Genomic DNA, 18,114 nt, shown 5'->3' with positions numbered 1-18,114 from the left:
TGCATATTACTGCAAAAATACTTAAAAAACAATATGTACAATAACAGGCAGGAACAATATTCTAGTACTTAAAGTTTTGTATGTTATGAAATTCATGCATTAAAACCTTGCCTTATATCATGTCTATCTATGTAACTTAGTTTCATTATCCAAATTATGAATTGTCACAAGTCTTTGTCCCTTACTAGTACATACATTTGTATTATACTTATTTTTAGAAAGGTCAGAATTCGAAACTTACAGCTTACAAAACACTCTTTCTGTACAGTGAAACCTAACACCTGCATTTAGCCAATCTCAGCAAAACCAACAATATTCTACATATAAGGTGAACACATTCATTAAGTTTTTTTTTTTTATGTACCAAATTAAACTTGAAAGATTTAATTGAATAATTCCCAGACAACTGTTTTCAAACTGGATTGTGTCATAGTATTTTATTTCAACAATATACATGAATCTTGTACAGTAAATATTTCACATTAAAATTATATATCATATTTATCTTAAAAATTTATTCACAAGAAACTAAAGATGATAAAAAAGAAACTAAAATCACACAAACAATGCAACATGATCACAAGAATTTCAATTACATTCAGTCAATTCCCTATTACAGTAAATTCAATTTTGTCTCAATTTCATGATATCTTGAATACTTCATCAAATAAAATTAACTAGAATCTTTAATAAGAGGAGATTTTGGAACATACAAAAAGCTTTAAAAGACACAACATTCTTTAAAGAAAATACAATAAATGGAGTTTCAAAGTCTCTTATTTGTTTACCGATAAATATGAAGATAAAAACATGTTCAAGGATTCCATATTTCCATCACTTGGTGCAAGCGAAATTATTGTGAGGGAAAGTTGTTTTTTACATTCCACTTTCCCCTTGGAAATTAAAACTAGAAATTTAGAAAGGATTGATTAAGTTAGGAAAGCTAACTTTAAACATTAAAAAGTTAATCTTAGAGTTTCCCTGTGAAAATTTTGAAAGTTTAGAAAAAAATCCTACATCACTGAGGAAAAAAATACATTTACAAATATCTTTTACATTCATTGGTCCCACAAGTTCAACAAAAACATTAATATACATGCATAACAACTTTCATCAATATGATAAACATAAGATTTCAAGGAGCAGGAATCTTTCACTTTCTGATATAGAAAAATAAAGACAAAAAAAATAAGCTTAAGTACTACTCCTTATGGCTTCAGTGACAATGAACAGTGGCCCCAAAATTTAACTAAATGTAGAAGCAATTTTTTTTCCTTCTGGAAATATTAGCTGGTCAAAATCAATTTCAACTAGTCAAGTAACTATGAATCTCCTTCAAATTTTAACAACGAACATGAAGAAAACAAGTGACAGATCAATCTCAAGAGCACTTCTGAATCAAATGCCAACAATGAATTGCATATATGAATAAGTGTATGTATATACTAATACACTCACGATCTCATATGAAATTTACAAACATACTTTCTCTTGTGCAGTGTGAACACATGATTCTCAATCATACAGCACTATAAAATTTAGAAAAACAGAACAGTATGTCAATATTCCTGAGTCCAACACTATTCTGATTCATTTGTTCATGATCTGCCATTGTCATAACCAGGGTAGAAGTTGAGAAGAATCTGAGATAATGTCTTGTTGATTGGAGGGTTTGCGTTTTTTTGAAGATCAGCTCGACACATTGGGCAGTTGTAAACTTCTGCTTTGAATGACCTTGTTAAACAGGACTGTAAAGGAAAGATGACTGATATACATATGATATATAATAAAACACATACACACACACACACACAAAAAAACACAAAATAAATATAAACAAGATGGCTTTGCATAGCCATGTCACCACCAAAATGAAGTTCAAAATATTAACAAAGTACATCTGGTGGCTTTTGAGGTGTTGTGTCAACAAAGTGCGACGGATGAACACAGGTATTTATTTGTCCTATTCAGCATTGCAGTGGCAGACAAAAAAAGCCAACATTACAAGAGCTGCCTTTCAGAATTGTTTGCCCAACAAATGAATAGATGTATAAACAATTGCCTGTCATTACCATTCCAGATGACAAGTAGCACTTAATACAAAAATATATTTTACATTATATATTTGTGAATGTTCAGGGTTGACATGCATGGAAGCATATGAGGGACATTCAAACTTTTATTTAAGTAAAAATTTCAACTTCAAAAATCTTGAAATGTCTACTTTCGATAAAAGTAAAAATTTCAATTTCAAGTGCAAAATTTCGAGTTTGAAGTTGAAATTTTGAGGTTCAACTGAAAATTATGACTGAAAAAAAAAAAAAAAAAAAAAAAAAAATTTGCATGTCCTTAATAGGCTTCTGTAGATATGACTGACTGATACATGCACAGTGATCTAGGATTCCATTTTCCATCACCTCGGGCAAGTGCACTTTTGGTATAGGAAAGTTGTTTATTATGCACCACTTTCCCTTAGGGATGAAGAAAACTCAATTTTTTCAATGATTTCAAGTGTGGGAAAGTAAATCTTCACTTAGATTTTTTCCTTCTAAACCTAAAACTTGGAAAAATCATGGAATACTGATGTAGTAAAAACAGCAGAGCAAAAATATGTAGAGCTATTGTCACAAATATCATAAATTGATTTCAGTGAATAGTCGATTATAAAAGTCTTTTGTATCTTCAAGACAAGTCAACCAGTAAGATCAATTTACATAAGTTGTACATACCTTACAAATATTATGTTTGCAATCTGTGGTGACAGGTTTAAATACTATCTCTTGGCAACAGATACAGGTAAATAGTTCTTCCACCTTTTGAAGGAATTTCTGTCAATACAGACATATAAATGTATAATATGCAGTAGAACACTAACCTTAAATGATTTTTAACATCATTAACATTTTTTACAATTTTTACTCAAATTAGCAAAAGTTCATTATTTTGGTCCGTGGCGCTGAATAAGACTTGAATTAGACCAAAAAGCAACTTTTGCTCTGTGTTTCTAAATTTGCGATAAAAGAAACAAAGAAAAACAAAAAATCTGTGAACGATGGCTCACAAGTGATAATCTTGCTTTCAATCACGATATCAGGAACACAAACGAAGTCCTTGGTGAACAGAAAGTTGTCAGATTTTTCCTAAAATATATCCCACTGTATGGCATACCTAGAGGAAGAATGTGTTAAAATATCAAGCTGCTCTGATGAAAAATTGCTGATAAAAATGCAAAGAAAATTTCAACTTTCAAAATATGTCAAAAAAATAAACAAAGTCCTAGGTAAACAGGAAGTTGTTGGCAACTTTTTCTGAATATGAATCCCACCATATGGCATACCTACAGGAAGAACATCTTAAAATTTCAAGCCTGTGAGGAATCTTTGCCGAGAAAAATGTGACAAAAATTTCAACTTTCAAAATATGTAAAAAGTCCTTGGTAAACAGGAAGACTTTATCAAATTTGTCCAAAATGTATCCCACCATATGGCATACCTAGAGGAAGAATATGTTAAAATTTCAAGCCACTGTGACAGAAAAGAGTGTTACGAATACACAGTGAATGGTAGAACGGTATACCCACTATCCTTCAGAGCGGTTGTATATAAAATAAAAATTAAACATTAAAAATACATGCTTACATAATACTAGAATGAATAAAGATATTACTTTTGCCTAATTTAGCAAGAATATTACCATTGACAGCACTCTCCTTAATTTACTGCAACATACATACCTGAGCACCCTCTTTGGTAAACTGTTCTGCCTCATCCCACAAATTTTTATTGTCAACATCTTGTGCAATCAGTTCTTTCTGCTCTTTTTTAATCTTATAACCAACAGTCTTCTTTTTCTTCTCTGGTGATCCATTTGAGGAGGAATCTTGAGATATAAATGAAAATTATACCATTAAAATTTGAATTCAACAATACATAGCAGACATGCTGTGCTTCCTTGCAAGTATGCCTATAAACATAGCATCTCCTTCAGTTTTGAGTAGACTATATTATTCTACACTGGAGACAGTTAAAAACCGTGATTTCAACTTTTGAGAGTGTAGAAATAATTTAATCCACAAGAAACTGAAGGAATATCTGCTTCTCCCATTTTGAAACAATTTCATTACTATGATTTTCCCCACTGAATACCCCATTCACAACCTTTTCATAAGATTTCAACAATTAATTTTTTTGGCATGTGAAGATGAAAAAATTGGTGCCGAACATACTTAGCCACTTTTTATCACCATAACAACAAATTTAAACATTTTCATATTTGATATGTCGAATAATTTATAACAAAAATTTCGAACTATATTTAAATGTGTCCTAACAATGTAAACCTTAAATTTGAGCAATGAAATAAACCTACTGCACAAGATTTTTTGATCAGTGGTATATCACATGACGTTTTTCATAAAACAAGGTATAAATACCATAATATTTCATACTTTTACAAAGGTTTCAAAATTGAAACAAACTAGATGAGACCTGCTTTCACCATTTGTGACACAGGTTTTAGATATTACCCCTACCTTCATCTTCATCTTTACGCTTCCTCTTTCCTTTCTTTGTTGATTCTCCGCCCTCTTCTTCTTTCTTGGCCTGAGCTTCTAAATATCCATCTGGATACTACAAGAAATAGACAGATCAGAAATTTAGATTCTACAAGCTAGTGCAAAGATAATTTTGGAACCTTTTTAAGTGAAAGGACTCTTAAAGAAGTGAGCAATTCAAATTGAATGGTTGCATATACAACACCCTCACTAGCATTCATCCCAAATTTACATCAAGAGTTCTCCTTCCTGAATCTGCCATCTGTCTACGTGATGCAAAGCTGAAGCAATTGGAGGATTTAGCAAGAAACACTCAATAAATGATCTGTACCTTCGATTATTCACCTTTCACCTTTCAATTCAATATCAATTTGTAAAATTTCAAAATTTCAAACCAAATTTATTAAACAAATATAATACAGTGCTGTTTAACAGGTAGAAACATTGCAAAAATCAATATTTTTACCTGCATGTCAAGACCAAGTTCTGCAGTCCTTTTCTTGCCAGCTTTTGTCCAGGGTGCAGGAATTGGGTCATCTCTTCTAAGTAAATACCTCCAGACCAGAAATCCAGACTTTCCTTTTTCAGGCCAGTATTTAACAATCTACAGTAAAAATGATAACAATATGTATACAACTATAATCATGACATACTGTCACGAACTTCATTATATTATTTTCATTTTTGCATTTATTAATTTATTATTTTGCCCATAATTTGAAATAGATGATATAGTTCACAAATATCTCGTTTTTTTTTTTAAAGGTAAGTGATACCCGCTCAATGATTTTCCTGCCAAACAGGCGCGTATACGCAAGGGTGATTTATACAGGTAAAACGGTTAGGCAGAGCACACCTAGATTTTGAAGTGACTGGACGTGTTGTGTCCTAGTTTGCAATTCACATTTTTGGTGAGGTCTCAGAATTGTCAGTTCAGGACATGGAGTTTAACAGGAAAATATGTTGAATCTGCTCAGGTAAGCGTTTTATTTCTGTTTGTGACCGTATAGATATTTCTGTCATTGTATGGCGTGTTGTACAGGCCTTTAGTTTAATTCTCATGTGCAGGTCAGTTTATGGTTTAAATTCCATTTTTGAGTGAACATTTAATTATTTTGGGTTTATTTGTTTCAGGGGTTTTTCCTATCCAGTTTAGTGCTCCGTTTTGAAGGAAACAATGTAAATATTGTCAAATGCTATCGTCCTAGTTTTTGACACAGATATACCTAAAAACTGTATGTTAATGTCGGTTTTGTACAGTGTACAACGACCCATATTTCCGTAATTTAGCGGATGGTGTAATATTTATAGTCAACAGTAGTTGGTGTTAATTTAGCTGGGATGTTGCGTTAATATATCCTACACTTCTATTTGTTACACAGTGAAATTTGCTGAAATTAGTTTTCCGTCAGTGTATATGGTGAAATATTGAAATATTGTGTGGACGTTCAGCACAAGAACTGTGTTATTTATTTCTGAAATTTACATTGGCCGGAAGGTGTGTATGGGTCAATTTGAATGATAAATTGTGTTGATTTATATGAGAAATGAAAACTATAGTGTGCCATGTGAATCAGAAAAGCATATACAGTCAAACCTGTGTTAACGACCACCTGTTTTATGCGACCTAATTTAGGTCCCCCCAATTCATTTTTCTATTATTTTTAACTGTATTAAGCGACTCCCTGCGTAATGCGACTAGCGACCGTATTATTCATGTCTAAATGGTTAAAATACCTGACTTATGCGACCTTTTGATTTTAGCGGAAGTGTTCGAAAACCGGAAGTAAAGTAATTTTAAAACAAAAAATTCCGTCAAATTTACGAAAATATCCGGAAACTCACGGAAATAAATACTGATGTATGAATAATAATCAGTTGAAAACAGTTTACATTAGATACGAAAATGACGACGAAATGAGGTAGACAAAAACACCATTCTTAAGTGTTTTCAGAAATGTTGGTTTGTCTCTGAAACTGAAACTGAAGAAAGCTTAAGCGATGATGAACAGGATGATAATATTCCCTTAGCAGAACTAAAGATGTCAGGTGAGATATTCGGTCGTGAATTTAACGAACTTTTAGGTATTGACAGCACCGTAAGTACTTGTGATACAAATGAAAAAAATTGGGAAATGTCAGGAAATGATCTGCTAGACCACTTCAAATCACAGGACAGTGGTAGTGATGACAACGACGACAATACCAGTGATGCAGCGGCCCCAATATCTAAAATCGAGGCCAATGACTTGTTAACCAAGCTTAAGCTCTTTGGAAAACACTTAGGCTCTTCAATGTTTTAGAGAGCATATGTAAAGCTGAAGATGAACTAAATATACTTTGTGCAAATCAATGTAAACAAACTAACATAACAGATTTTTTTGCAGTTGAGAGAAACTAAAAAAAACTTTATCATGTTAATAATGTCTTTTAGTTTTTAAAATTTTTTAGATTAGATTGACTTTTTACTTAGAACTTACTAAAATTGGATTGTTTTTATTTGTTTTTAATTTAAGTGACAAACGTTTGTCTTTAAAGTGTTTTTAAAAAATCCTAGATGTCAAACCTGTATTAAGTGACCACCTGTCTTATGTGACTTTTTTTACCTACTCCCTTGAAGGGTCACATAAGACAGGTTTGACTGTATATTGAAATAGTGAAATTTAGTTTGAATTTATATTGAAAGTCTACAGAAATCGTTGTGTCCCAGATCTTGACCGTCGATTATGGTGTACCGTAGGAGCTATGGTGAGAGGTGATGATTGAATAGATCTATTTGATTTTACTACACCAATTTTTAGTCTGTTTATTGTGTGTGAACTGTGACTTTTGTTTGCTTACATTCTTTTATTTTGCACACCCATTTATTTATTTTCATTTGCAAGTTGTATATATGTTTTGTTTTGTTTGATTTGTTCAATTTATTTAGTTTTAGTAAAATATTATTTTTACTTTTGTCTCTATACATGCTGGCCAACTGACAATCTGACTATCCTATGTCTTTACACATACTCATTTTTGGTCATAAGAAGGTGAAATAACACTAGTTTACTTAGTTTCGTATCACCTAAGTGCCCATGATTGACATGTTTACAATGTTGTAGACCTTCAATTGAGTAATAATTAAACTTGCTTATAAAATACACTTTTTGAAAATATGAATGGACTTAATATTACCATATCAAGAAACTTTGCTGGAAAGATATGCTGTGAAAACACTCAGACTTGGAACTCTACTGACACCTATGGTTTATGACGACATTTTAAAATGCATGGCTGACCCACAACTTACCTGGGAAATTTGACTTCAAACTATGTTTTTTTTGGTCAATTTTGGTAATAAAAAAAAAAAAAAAAATTAAATCAGCAATTTAACCCATACTAAAAAATTACTTAAAGGTAGAAAAATATGGTACTATCCTTGATAAATAATAAACAACAAAGAAATTACATGCAATATAAGGTTTAGGGCTGTTCCGTCACAACATATGAGGTATCCAGGGAAGGCTCTTTAATTTCCTTCTTTGGTTCAACAGTTAAGTAAATGAAATTCAAGTATAGAGAATCTTAATTTGCTTCTATGGGTGGTTACCCAAATTTGAACGTCCCTCATCAGGTACCTCTTCTGTTTTAATGGAACAGCCCTAAGGACACCTATACTCGTTTCTTGTATTGTTTAGTACAAAACATAAACTTGACAAGTAACTTATCATGGTGAATTTATATACCAAAAATTATGTCAATATCTGCAAGTGTTTAGGAAAAAAGTCCATAACACTGACAAAAACATTATACCCTTCGCAACTTTGTTCCATGGGGTATAAATATTTCATCTTGTATAGGATTATTTTTTAGCCATTTTTCTGACAAACTGGGAAACTTCCATTAGGATAAACAGCCTAATTGGAGGTTATTTAAGGCACACAAAATCACTGACAGACTTCAGATTAATTACCTTGTATATTCCATCATATCTGTTGCCCTCTTCAGGAGCATATTTTGAATGTTTTCTTCCTTTACAATTCCTAACCACACGGACTGGTTTACCCCCTTTCCAATTCTCTGCACAAGCTCCATTCTTTGCATCAATTGCTGCATTCACATTCTTGGCCAGTGCCCTAAAAGCAATTCAATAAAAAATCTTAAAACAACAGCTGATCAAATTTTTCAACAACAACAAAAAAAAACCAAAAAAAAAAAAACACTTTTACATAATTTCTAGTTTTGGGGATTTTATACCTCGCATCTTCCCCAAAGAACTTGAGATAAAGGATACTACAGACACTGTGAAGTCAGCCTCGTATCTTGACCTACACTTTAAGATCAATGGTAAAGAGAAGCTATTGACCAACCTAAACGACAAACATGACGACCTTTCATTCTGTATTGTCAACTTTCCATTCATCTATGGCCACATCCCTTCAGCATCTGCGTATGGAGTTTTCATATCACAATTCATATGTTATGCCAGAGCTTGCCATAACTATGTCGACTTTTTGTACTGCACTAGATTTTTTACAATAAGGCTTCTGGAACAGGGTTATGTTGCTACAAGATTGGAAGTCATTACTACAGAAGTTTTATGGTCATCATCATGAACTAGTGGATTCTTACAGTGTCTCCAACTGTACCATCAGAACTGATTTATTCAACTTGTCATAGTTTCTTTCCTCTTTTGTCTACCCTGGACTTGACTTTTTAAGAGTAACTTGGGGGGTGTTTCTATAAAAGCAAATGACGCTTACCGGTGCACCTGCTCCATGCTCCCAGTTTTAAGTGGAGTTTGAGTTGCTCATTTACTTTTGTTACTTTGTATGTATTATTTTGGTTGTTTTGTGTGTATCTGTTTTCCACGTCAGGTTCTTGTCCTTGGATTACAAACTTTTGATTTCCGCTACTATCTTGGTACCCTTAATTACTTTTCTACATTGCAGAACATGAGGATTGACATAATTTCTTGTAAATCTCAATAAATATTGACAGGCATGCACACTATAATCAAATCCTTCTTTTCAGTTACAATACATGTATCACATAAATAATTGGAAAAAAAAAAACCAAAACAAAACAAAACAAAACAAAAACCCCCAAAATTCCATTTTAATCAGTATATCTACTCAATTGTCAATTGCAGAGACACACACACATAACTGGAGCATGCTGTAAAAATTTAGAGGCCAAATGCAAAAATTACAAACGCTATTCAATCTCAAATTTTCTTCAGACCATATCTTGGGTAGACTTTTGGCAAAATATGAATTTCATGTTCTGCATTAAAAAAAAAAAAAAAACAAAACAAAACAAAACAAAATCAATACACAAGCGCACATTGACTGCCAACATTCAACAACTGCCTGCCTGACGCTGAAACTGAATTTAAAAAAAAATGTAATTATCAAGTCTTTCCTTCCAGTTTGTGAAAGACGGGATGTGATTGGCTCTTATTGGCCAAAAATACAACTGAAAATTAATCAACAAATATTAAATGTGTTTATTGTAATACATATAATCAGTGTGGACATACACAGAAGTTTTTAGGATGTAAATACAACAAAAGTTACAAATCTCAGCTATTTTTGTTAAATGACATAACTGAGGCACCACCGCCATGTCATCATGATGAACTACAAAACTTTCATTTCCCTATCTTATAGTTACATTGAATAATTTTTGTCCTTCCAACAAAGTTTTTTGCCACAAGTTTAGTCTAATGCCCCAACAAGTTTGTAATACATAATGTAAGTCACACTTGTCCGTTGACTTTCAAAGCTATTTTTTTTTATTTCTCTATTATATTACTTACTTGTTCATTCGAGTAAGCTGTTGGTCACATGATTGTTCTGCTGTTCTTTTGTTCCCTGATAAATCTCTTCCCCCACTTCCAGTATAGGTAAATTCATCACCATCATCCTTAAAGTATAAGAGGCTTGTTAATAATGGCATACAAACAGGGCATAAATGGAAAATTATTAAGTGATACCCCACCATGTAACAGTGAAAAAATGTTCAAAATGGCTAACACAAACTACTTTTGGCTTATGCTCAATTTAAACTTAATATGTATTTCACAGTACTAAGCAACTGTGCAAAGTTTTAAAAAAAAATGCATTGATCCATTTTTAAGTTATCATCTGGAAACCATCAATAGTTGGGCAGACAGACAGAGACAACTTTTCGGAGGGTATCACATAATACCAACTACTCCAAAAGACAGTGATTATTTTACAAGCTCAACGAACTAAGTGGAAATTGGCACAATCGGAAGTAAATATACAATAATAAAAAAACTGTAATGGTAAAATCCAGATTTGAAATAACAGAAATCGCCAAAAAATGGAAGAAAATCATCCCTGAAAAGATATCTAGTGGTGCCTCATAAAACTTGTGACTTCAACAAGAACTTTTGAATCCTTTCCATTTTCAAGTCATTAATATATACGACAGTAACATGTAGGGTCCTATCAAAATTATTCAAGAGTGATTTTGACCTTTGACCTCAAAATCAGATCAACTTCCAAGGACTCTCTACAACTATTGAATTCATCCAAGTAAACTAAAGCTATAAAGGAAATTTTATAGTCTCCCTCTAAGTGAAACAAAGGGAAAAATGACTATTATTCTTTCAACTGACCTTTCATGTGTCCCAACAACTATATCAGACTGTATGTTTTGCTTCCTGCATTTGTCAGAAATGTTAAAATACTTCCTCTTACCTTGTCATCTTCATATCCTCCTGACAACACAATGGAATAAGCTCCTTCATCTTCCCTGCCATGTATACCTGCTACATGAGGTCTGTGAACACCTGCTTCACTCACCTGAAATCAAACTTTAATTCAACAAATGCAACTTTAAACGCCCAGTCATCTACCATGCAAAACATGATGTTGTATGCATTGTCATGCTAGGTATACCCCACTTGTACAGAAAGTTGATACCGGACAGCACCCTAACCACTTGCAACACATGATTCATCTATTTAAAGCCACATACCAAATTTGAAATCAATCCATCCATTAGGAGCAGATTTTTTTGACGGAAATATTCACATTGAGTGGAGGAGTATAAAATCATTACATATCAGAGTTGTTCATTGATTACATGTTAATGTGTATTTTTTGTTGACTTCCAATCAACCACAATGTAGTGCTATGAAAGGGATCAGCTTCAGCATTCAAGAATCAGTGTTCACTTAGAAAACAACGAACCATGCAATTTTGTTTTTGTTTGTTTGTTTGTTGGGGTTTAACGTCCGAGCAGCAGTATTTCAGCTATATTCAGACGATTAATTTTGTTTTTTGTTTTTGAAGATAGTGAACTTGATATAGGTATCTGTCTTCGTAAGAATCACACAAAATCTGAAAAATGTGATACACCCCAAAAAAGGCTACATATTTTTTTTTTTTTGTAATTAATTTGTTTTATGGGTCTATATTATGAAATTTGTAATTATTCATTCAAATCTACTTGGTCTTAAGAGATAATCAACATTAAAAATCCAATAGCTTCTATTGTATTTGAGTATCATTTACAGTTACCTCCCTTAATTTTGAATGCTACAGTGCATTCAATACAATTTTTACCTCCTATGAGCAGGGGTTATACGAAAAACCAAATGTTAATTACAGTTTACTGAAGAACTTTAAACAAAATATAAAAAATAAAAATATGTAGGCTTTCCAACCACGTATCACATTTTGCATGATTCTTAGCTGGAATGCTACTTTAAAACAAGTCAAGAAGGTTACAATAGTTAATCATTTAGTGCTTGTAATATTTTATATTTTTACCTGAACCCTGAATTTCCACAATGTACCAACTTCAATCCCTGGGATAGGACCAAAGTGATTAGGTGGGACCACTGAACAAACCTTCTGTCTTCCAACACAAGCCATACCCTGCAAAATAACAATGAAGAGCTTACATTGAAAACTAAGATTAATTAACCACATCCAGAATCTTAAACACAAAGAAATTTCTTTTGTCATCAAACAATACTGGTTTTGTTAGTTGTTCAGTAAAGCACTTGTCACAGTATTATTTGTCAAAAAACTGCATTAATACTATCACCACTTTTTAGAATTTTTTTACTTGAATGTTTCAGATATTTTAGAAGCACCAGAATGTGACTGGATGCTACAATTTTTTTTTTTTTTTTTTTTTTTTTTTTAAATATTTGGCATTAATACCGTATTTAAGATTTTAAACCCATAAAGATAAATAATATCTGAACTTGCATATAGTGTCTACATATTACTTGCCTTTCCCCAATCTCTAGTACTGTTTTTATTCACTTGTGATGCCATTTTTGATTTCTTTTTACTTTCTTTTAATTTTTCTCCTGCTTTTACAATCGCATCAGTATCTGTCTTACAGTCTGGGCAATACCACTCATCATCATCAGGAATGCTGGTCAGAGGAGGTTTGAGACATCCGAGGTGGTAAGCTTGATCACATTCGTCACATAGAATCTGTTTTTCTGGGTCATGTTTACCGCCGCATACACAACATGCACAGTGTTTACATTTTTTCCTTGGATTGTCTAGACATTGATCACAGTCAGGTTTATTTTTTCCTAAAATAAACAGAATGTGGAATGATATGTTCTTTACAGATAACCTGTCCTCTGTCTTTATGAACACTTTTTTGTCAGGTCAGGAAGAGGGAAAAAACTTAAATTCAAAAGAAGGTGTAGGTAGTTGGTGACTTTTGAAAACAATTGTTTACCTAAGAAAAAAAGATACCAAAGCAATGGCATTTGAACCAAATTAAATTATATTAACATGCATATTAGTTGATTTTCTATCTCTTCCTTTTAATTCATCTTAAGATATTTGTAAAATAACAATTTTTAACTAGACATTGCCCCTAATGGGACAAATACCCCCTGCAGCCTGTTGAACTCTGTACATTGGAGACCAATATTGACTTACAATACATATTGGACACAATTTTTACGGTGAATATACTGTGTATAATTTGCTGCCATTTCTAAACCACTCAAATTCCAACCAGCATTCAGTACTGTTTTTGTTGAAAACACAATAACAGAATATGCACAAATCCATATGATAATCTAACATTCCATCAAGTTTCGTTACAATACTGCATTACAGAGGACAACACATCAGACCAAGTTTTGCTGAAAAATGTCGAAGTTTTAACAGTCGTCATTTCTACAATTTTGGTGCAAACATAAATTTCTGAAAATATGCAAATCCCAATATAGTAATCTAACACCCCATTCAGTTTCACAACGATCCTTCAAGTCCTTAAGGATGAGTTGTGGACAACACAAGAGACCAAGTTATGCTGAAAATTTCCAGCCATTATTTCTACAATTTTTGTTCAAACATAAATTCCTGACATCATGAACATCTCTATGTGGTTATATAACATACAACAAAGTTTCATAAAAGTGCTAAAAGCTGCTTAGAAAATAGTTTGGACAGACGAACAGGGTGACATCTTGAATATTTTTTCCAGTTTATATTTCCACCATTTAAAAAGATCTATAATAGATCCCTTTAAAAACCAATGAGTTTCACAAGACTATCATTGATGGTACAAAATCAAGTAAATTTCTATATAATGACAGACACTGTCTTACATCTGACATCAGACCTGTTTGTGCACCTTTATAATTCATAATTATTTTATAAAAACAGATTGTTAAATCCTGAATTTTGTGATTTTTAATATAGGATTGAGTGATTCACAATCTGTAGAATATAATTTGCAATCAATATTCACAAGAAAACTACAGAATTCTTAAGGTGAATACCACTGCTACATACGTTTAATTGGTGATGCAGATTGGTTAACAGGCAAGTCATTCTCATTTAACTGTGTGCCAGGTAATTCAATATCGAAAATCTCAGTGGTGAATAGTAACTTACAGTCATCTAAAGGCATCAAGTCTGGACTGTAATAAACAAAAAAAGAACTTTGCAAATACACTCTGAAGTTAAAACTATTGTACCTGATAGGAGTGGTGCACATCAATAAATTGGCTTATCCATGGTACTCAATTGTAACTATTTCAACATTTTGAGTATATAAAAGCAAATTCAGTTTATACAACACCTTTCAATTTTTAATGGAAATTTAGGCTAATGAAATTTATATAAATGTCAGTTTTACTGGTATATATTTTATGGAAGTGCAATCAACTTTGTCAAAAGGTTAGAATTAACCTGAAACCAGATACTACTTACTTTCTGACTGATTTTCAGAACTTCAGCAACTACAAACATGATTTTATCAAGCCAAAAAATAATAATCAGAAATTGATAGTAAATATACAGTAAAATCCAGATTTCCAATTTAAATCAGAAAAAAAAAAAAATAAATAAAACACACGTCTACAACTAAACACATACCCAATAAATACTGTCGCAAATAAATCTTTGATTGTCCTAGTGTCTTGTTTCTTGGTGATGATACAGTCATACCAGAAACCTCGCTGTTCTGGGTCGTCAACATTAAAGTTAGCCATAACTTTCTGACCAACCTCGACTTCTTTAAATGGAATGTTCATTCTAGCTCTAGGCCTGATGTCTTTACAAGAAAGCTTTTCTGGGTCATTCTCATCATAACTGTCAACAAAACATTTAAATAAAAAGCTCTGAACAATGACTTCAATTCTGAAGGAATTGGTGTAAGCTTTTACACATGTTCAATATCTTAAACATAGATACAATGCTTCCTTATACAAAAGAAGATGATATTCCTGCAAGGTTCATTTTCTTAATTCATTATAATACATAAATCTTTCTCTTTAGCAAATCAAAAGTGTATTTGTATGTTTGATTGGTTATAAGTCATGCCAAAAATAAATGTACTCGTACAAATGTTATTCATTGGGAATGGCAAGGAATGAAAATGTGCACTTTAACTGGTCATTTGTGGATAAACACCTGGTCTACCAATAGTAATAGCCTATCTTCTTTGATGTTTACCTCGTACCATCTTATAAAACAATAATGAAATCACAAAATCACCACCTCCACACTTTAAAAACACCCACCCTTCAAAAACTACATGATAAACAAAGCCATCTGAAGGTGTATTGTCAATATTGTGTTTTTCTTTAATTTCCTTGGTTAAGTCTTTGCTATCTGTTTCCATGGATCCAATACAACTATCATTGCTGTTTTCATCCTTGACCTTTGACTTGTCCTCTCTTTCAACTTTGATAAGCCTGGCTTCAAACCAAGCTCCAACTGATCTGTCTCTTCCATCTATCACATCACCTATCTGCAACATATCACCAAAAAATACAACTCAGGTTCATAAAATGAGTACATTCTGTTCGAATACAACGAAGTAGAAAACAAAATTGTAAACCATGTTAGTTGGGTTGTCTAAGCATGTTAGAGTAATTAAAAGCTTCTTTTATTCATGTTATCAGCATAGTTTTTGATAGTATACAAGCAGCCAATCATTACAATTAACATGATTGTGGCCAAGTGAAAAAAAAGAAAAAAAAAGAAAAGTTTTTAACACAGTCACATCTCATTTTCACAGACTTAACAGAAAACAGATATGGATTTCAAAAACAGCAGAATAAAATGTTCTCACAGTCTTTGACCTTTCAAGTTTTGTGCATGAGCTGGGATAACAATCACCAGTCAAGTCTGATGTCTGACAAAATGCCCAAATTTCAAAAGTCTTGATATGGAAAGGTAGGCAGACTAACACTGCATCCTCTAACTTTTTTCCTGGGGAAAGTAATATAAATACAGGTAACAAGGTTGGGAATATAACAGAAAATATTAGCTAAGAGAAATCTATCCTTATTTACAAATAAAATATGTTGAATAATATCACAAAATTTGTTGTTTTTTTTTTTCAAATGTATGCAGATTAATATTACTGCTATAAATGAGGAGATTGTGGGAAAAGTATTTATCAATACTAAAACCTTCATTGGCAAATTGAAAATCATGCAATATCAATACCTTGTATGTGCTGGCTTCTGTATTATCACCTTCTTTTTCTGTTATTTTATCAACTGGTTCTGGCTAAAAAAAAAAAAAAGAAAAGAAGTAAAAGAAAGACTAATTAAATGAATTTGAATTTAGCCGATATTAATAAGTGTCACGACACCAAAGATATCATACTGGGATTTAAATTTACTATCATCAGTGGAAGATCCTGAACCTTTTCAGGTTTGAAATCAATGGTGGGATTGGTCTAAATCTTACTTGAGGAAAATCAGGTCTTCAATAAAGTGTCAATGAAAAGGGTTGAAAATTCAGGACCTAAGTAAATACACAATGTAAAATTTAAAAGGTTCTGGGTAAGCAACTGGGGGTCAGTCTTTGGACCACCACAAATTTAACCTCTGATCATAAATAGTAAGAATATTCACATCAAAATAACTTGATTTATATTCAATACAATGACCTAGATCCTTGAAAAAAAAATATGTTGGTGGAATAAAATTTGCATGGCTGCACCTTTTCAAATCTATGTTTAAGTCAGCAACACATTGTGACTTCAAAATTACTTACTTTCTCATTTCACATGTAGCTACAAATGATTTTTCGTTTTTTTTTTCAGTTTTGCAAAACTCAACCTTTGGAGTAACTAAGAAGTTGTAGATCACATTTAAGTGTTTATTTTTTCAAAACATTCCAAGTGTGTATGATCCTGTGTCCATTATACTGACTACATACCCTTTGGTTTTCTTTATCAGATTTAGAGCTTTCCTCATCACTACTGACATAACCACTGTTTTTCTTCTCATCTTCAACTACAGTTGTTACATCAGCAGCTCTAATCATAAGTTGGACCAAGTCATTTAATCCTACACTATAATCAAATAGCGTGTGGCCATCTTCAAGCTGACAAAAAATTTCAAATTTTTAATTATAATGTTTATCTTAAAATATGTTAAAACTAAATATAAAATACACATGTTCAGCTGGGCTGTCAAGATTTTACCATGCAAATACACATCACTGATTATGCAAATTTAAGAAGATCCAAAAAGTGAGAACATAAATAATGAAAGGAATATGCCATCAGATAAACTCAAAAATGTTTGCAATAAAAAAAAATTTTGACACTTGACAGGCAAGAGGAGGGTTGCAGGATAGAGGAACCAACTCTGTAACACCCCTTTCCCACCCTTGATTTTAGAGCAAGTCAGTCATGATTAATTGTAAGGTTAAAATATAGAATCAGTCGGACCAACAGCTGGATTTATCTAGTTCATACACGTACAAATTGACTTAATGAATGCAAAAAACTTAAGCAACAATAACCTGTTTTCCTCTGTAAAACAATCTCTGCCTTTCTGGAGGAGCTTCAAATTCATCGACAAGACGCAATCGGAGATCTTCGATTTTGGTAAGTTTCGACAGGTTATCCACTTGCAAACTTTTCTTTCCATCGAAAGTTCTAACCTGGATCCACATCGTGGACTTCTGAATTTTTTTTCTTCACTTCTTCCGTACTAACAAGATGATGGCGGGAAAATATCCCGGTATTTTGAAACGAGGCTTTGCTTTCCATTCGGAACAATATTCTACTTTCATTTTCACTTGCCCTTT

General features: G+C 32.4%; 1 protein-coding gene across 1 annotated transcript; it reads right to left on the bottom strand.

Moving 5' to 3' along the window:
* Nucleotides 1-409: 409 nt before the first annotated feature.
* LOC148628731 (E3 ubiquitin-protein ligase UHRF1-like) lies at nucleotides 410-18,111 on the bottom strand. Its single transcript, XM_088593410.1, has 16 exons — nucleotides 17,827-18,111; nucleotides 17,236-17,403; nucleotides 16,516-16,578; nucleotides 15,582-15,811; nucleotides 14,935-15,150; nucleotides 14,350-14,477; nucleotides 12,814-13,127; nucleotides 12,343-12,450; nucleotides 11,266-11,370; nucleotides 10,356-10,462; nucleotides 8,508-8,670; nucleotides 5,019-5,156; nucleotides 4,532-4,628; nucleotides 3,734-3,879; nucleotides 2,730-2,828; nucleotides 410-1,748 (listed from the first exon to the last, which is right to left on the bottom strand). Exons 1-16 carry the CDS (start codon nucleotides 17,977-17,979, stop codon nucleotides 1,599-1,601), a joined length of 2,385 nt encoding a protein of 794 aa, XP_088449536.1. The 5' UTR covers nucleotides 17,980-18,111; the 3' UTR covers nucleotides 410-1,598.
* Nucleotides 18,112-18,114: the final 3 nt, after the last annotated feature.

This window comes from Perna viridis, chromosome 1 (assembly GCF_037379345.1).
Source record: "Perna viridis isolate PV_CMFRI_1.1 ecotype Kerala chromosome 1, ASM3737934v1, whole genome shotgun sequence".
Lineage (NCBI taxonomy): Eukaryota > Metazoa > Mollusca > Bivalvia > Mytilida > Mytilidae > Perna > Perna viridis.
Note: the sequence above shows the minus strand (reverse complement) of the source record. Positions and strands in the feature narration are given on the sequence as shown.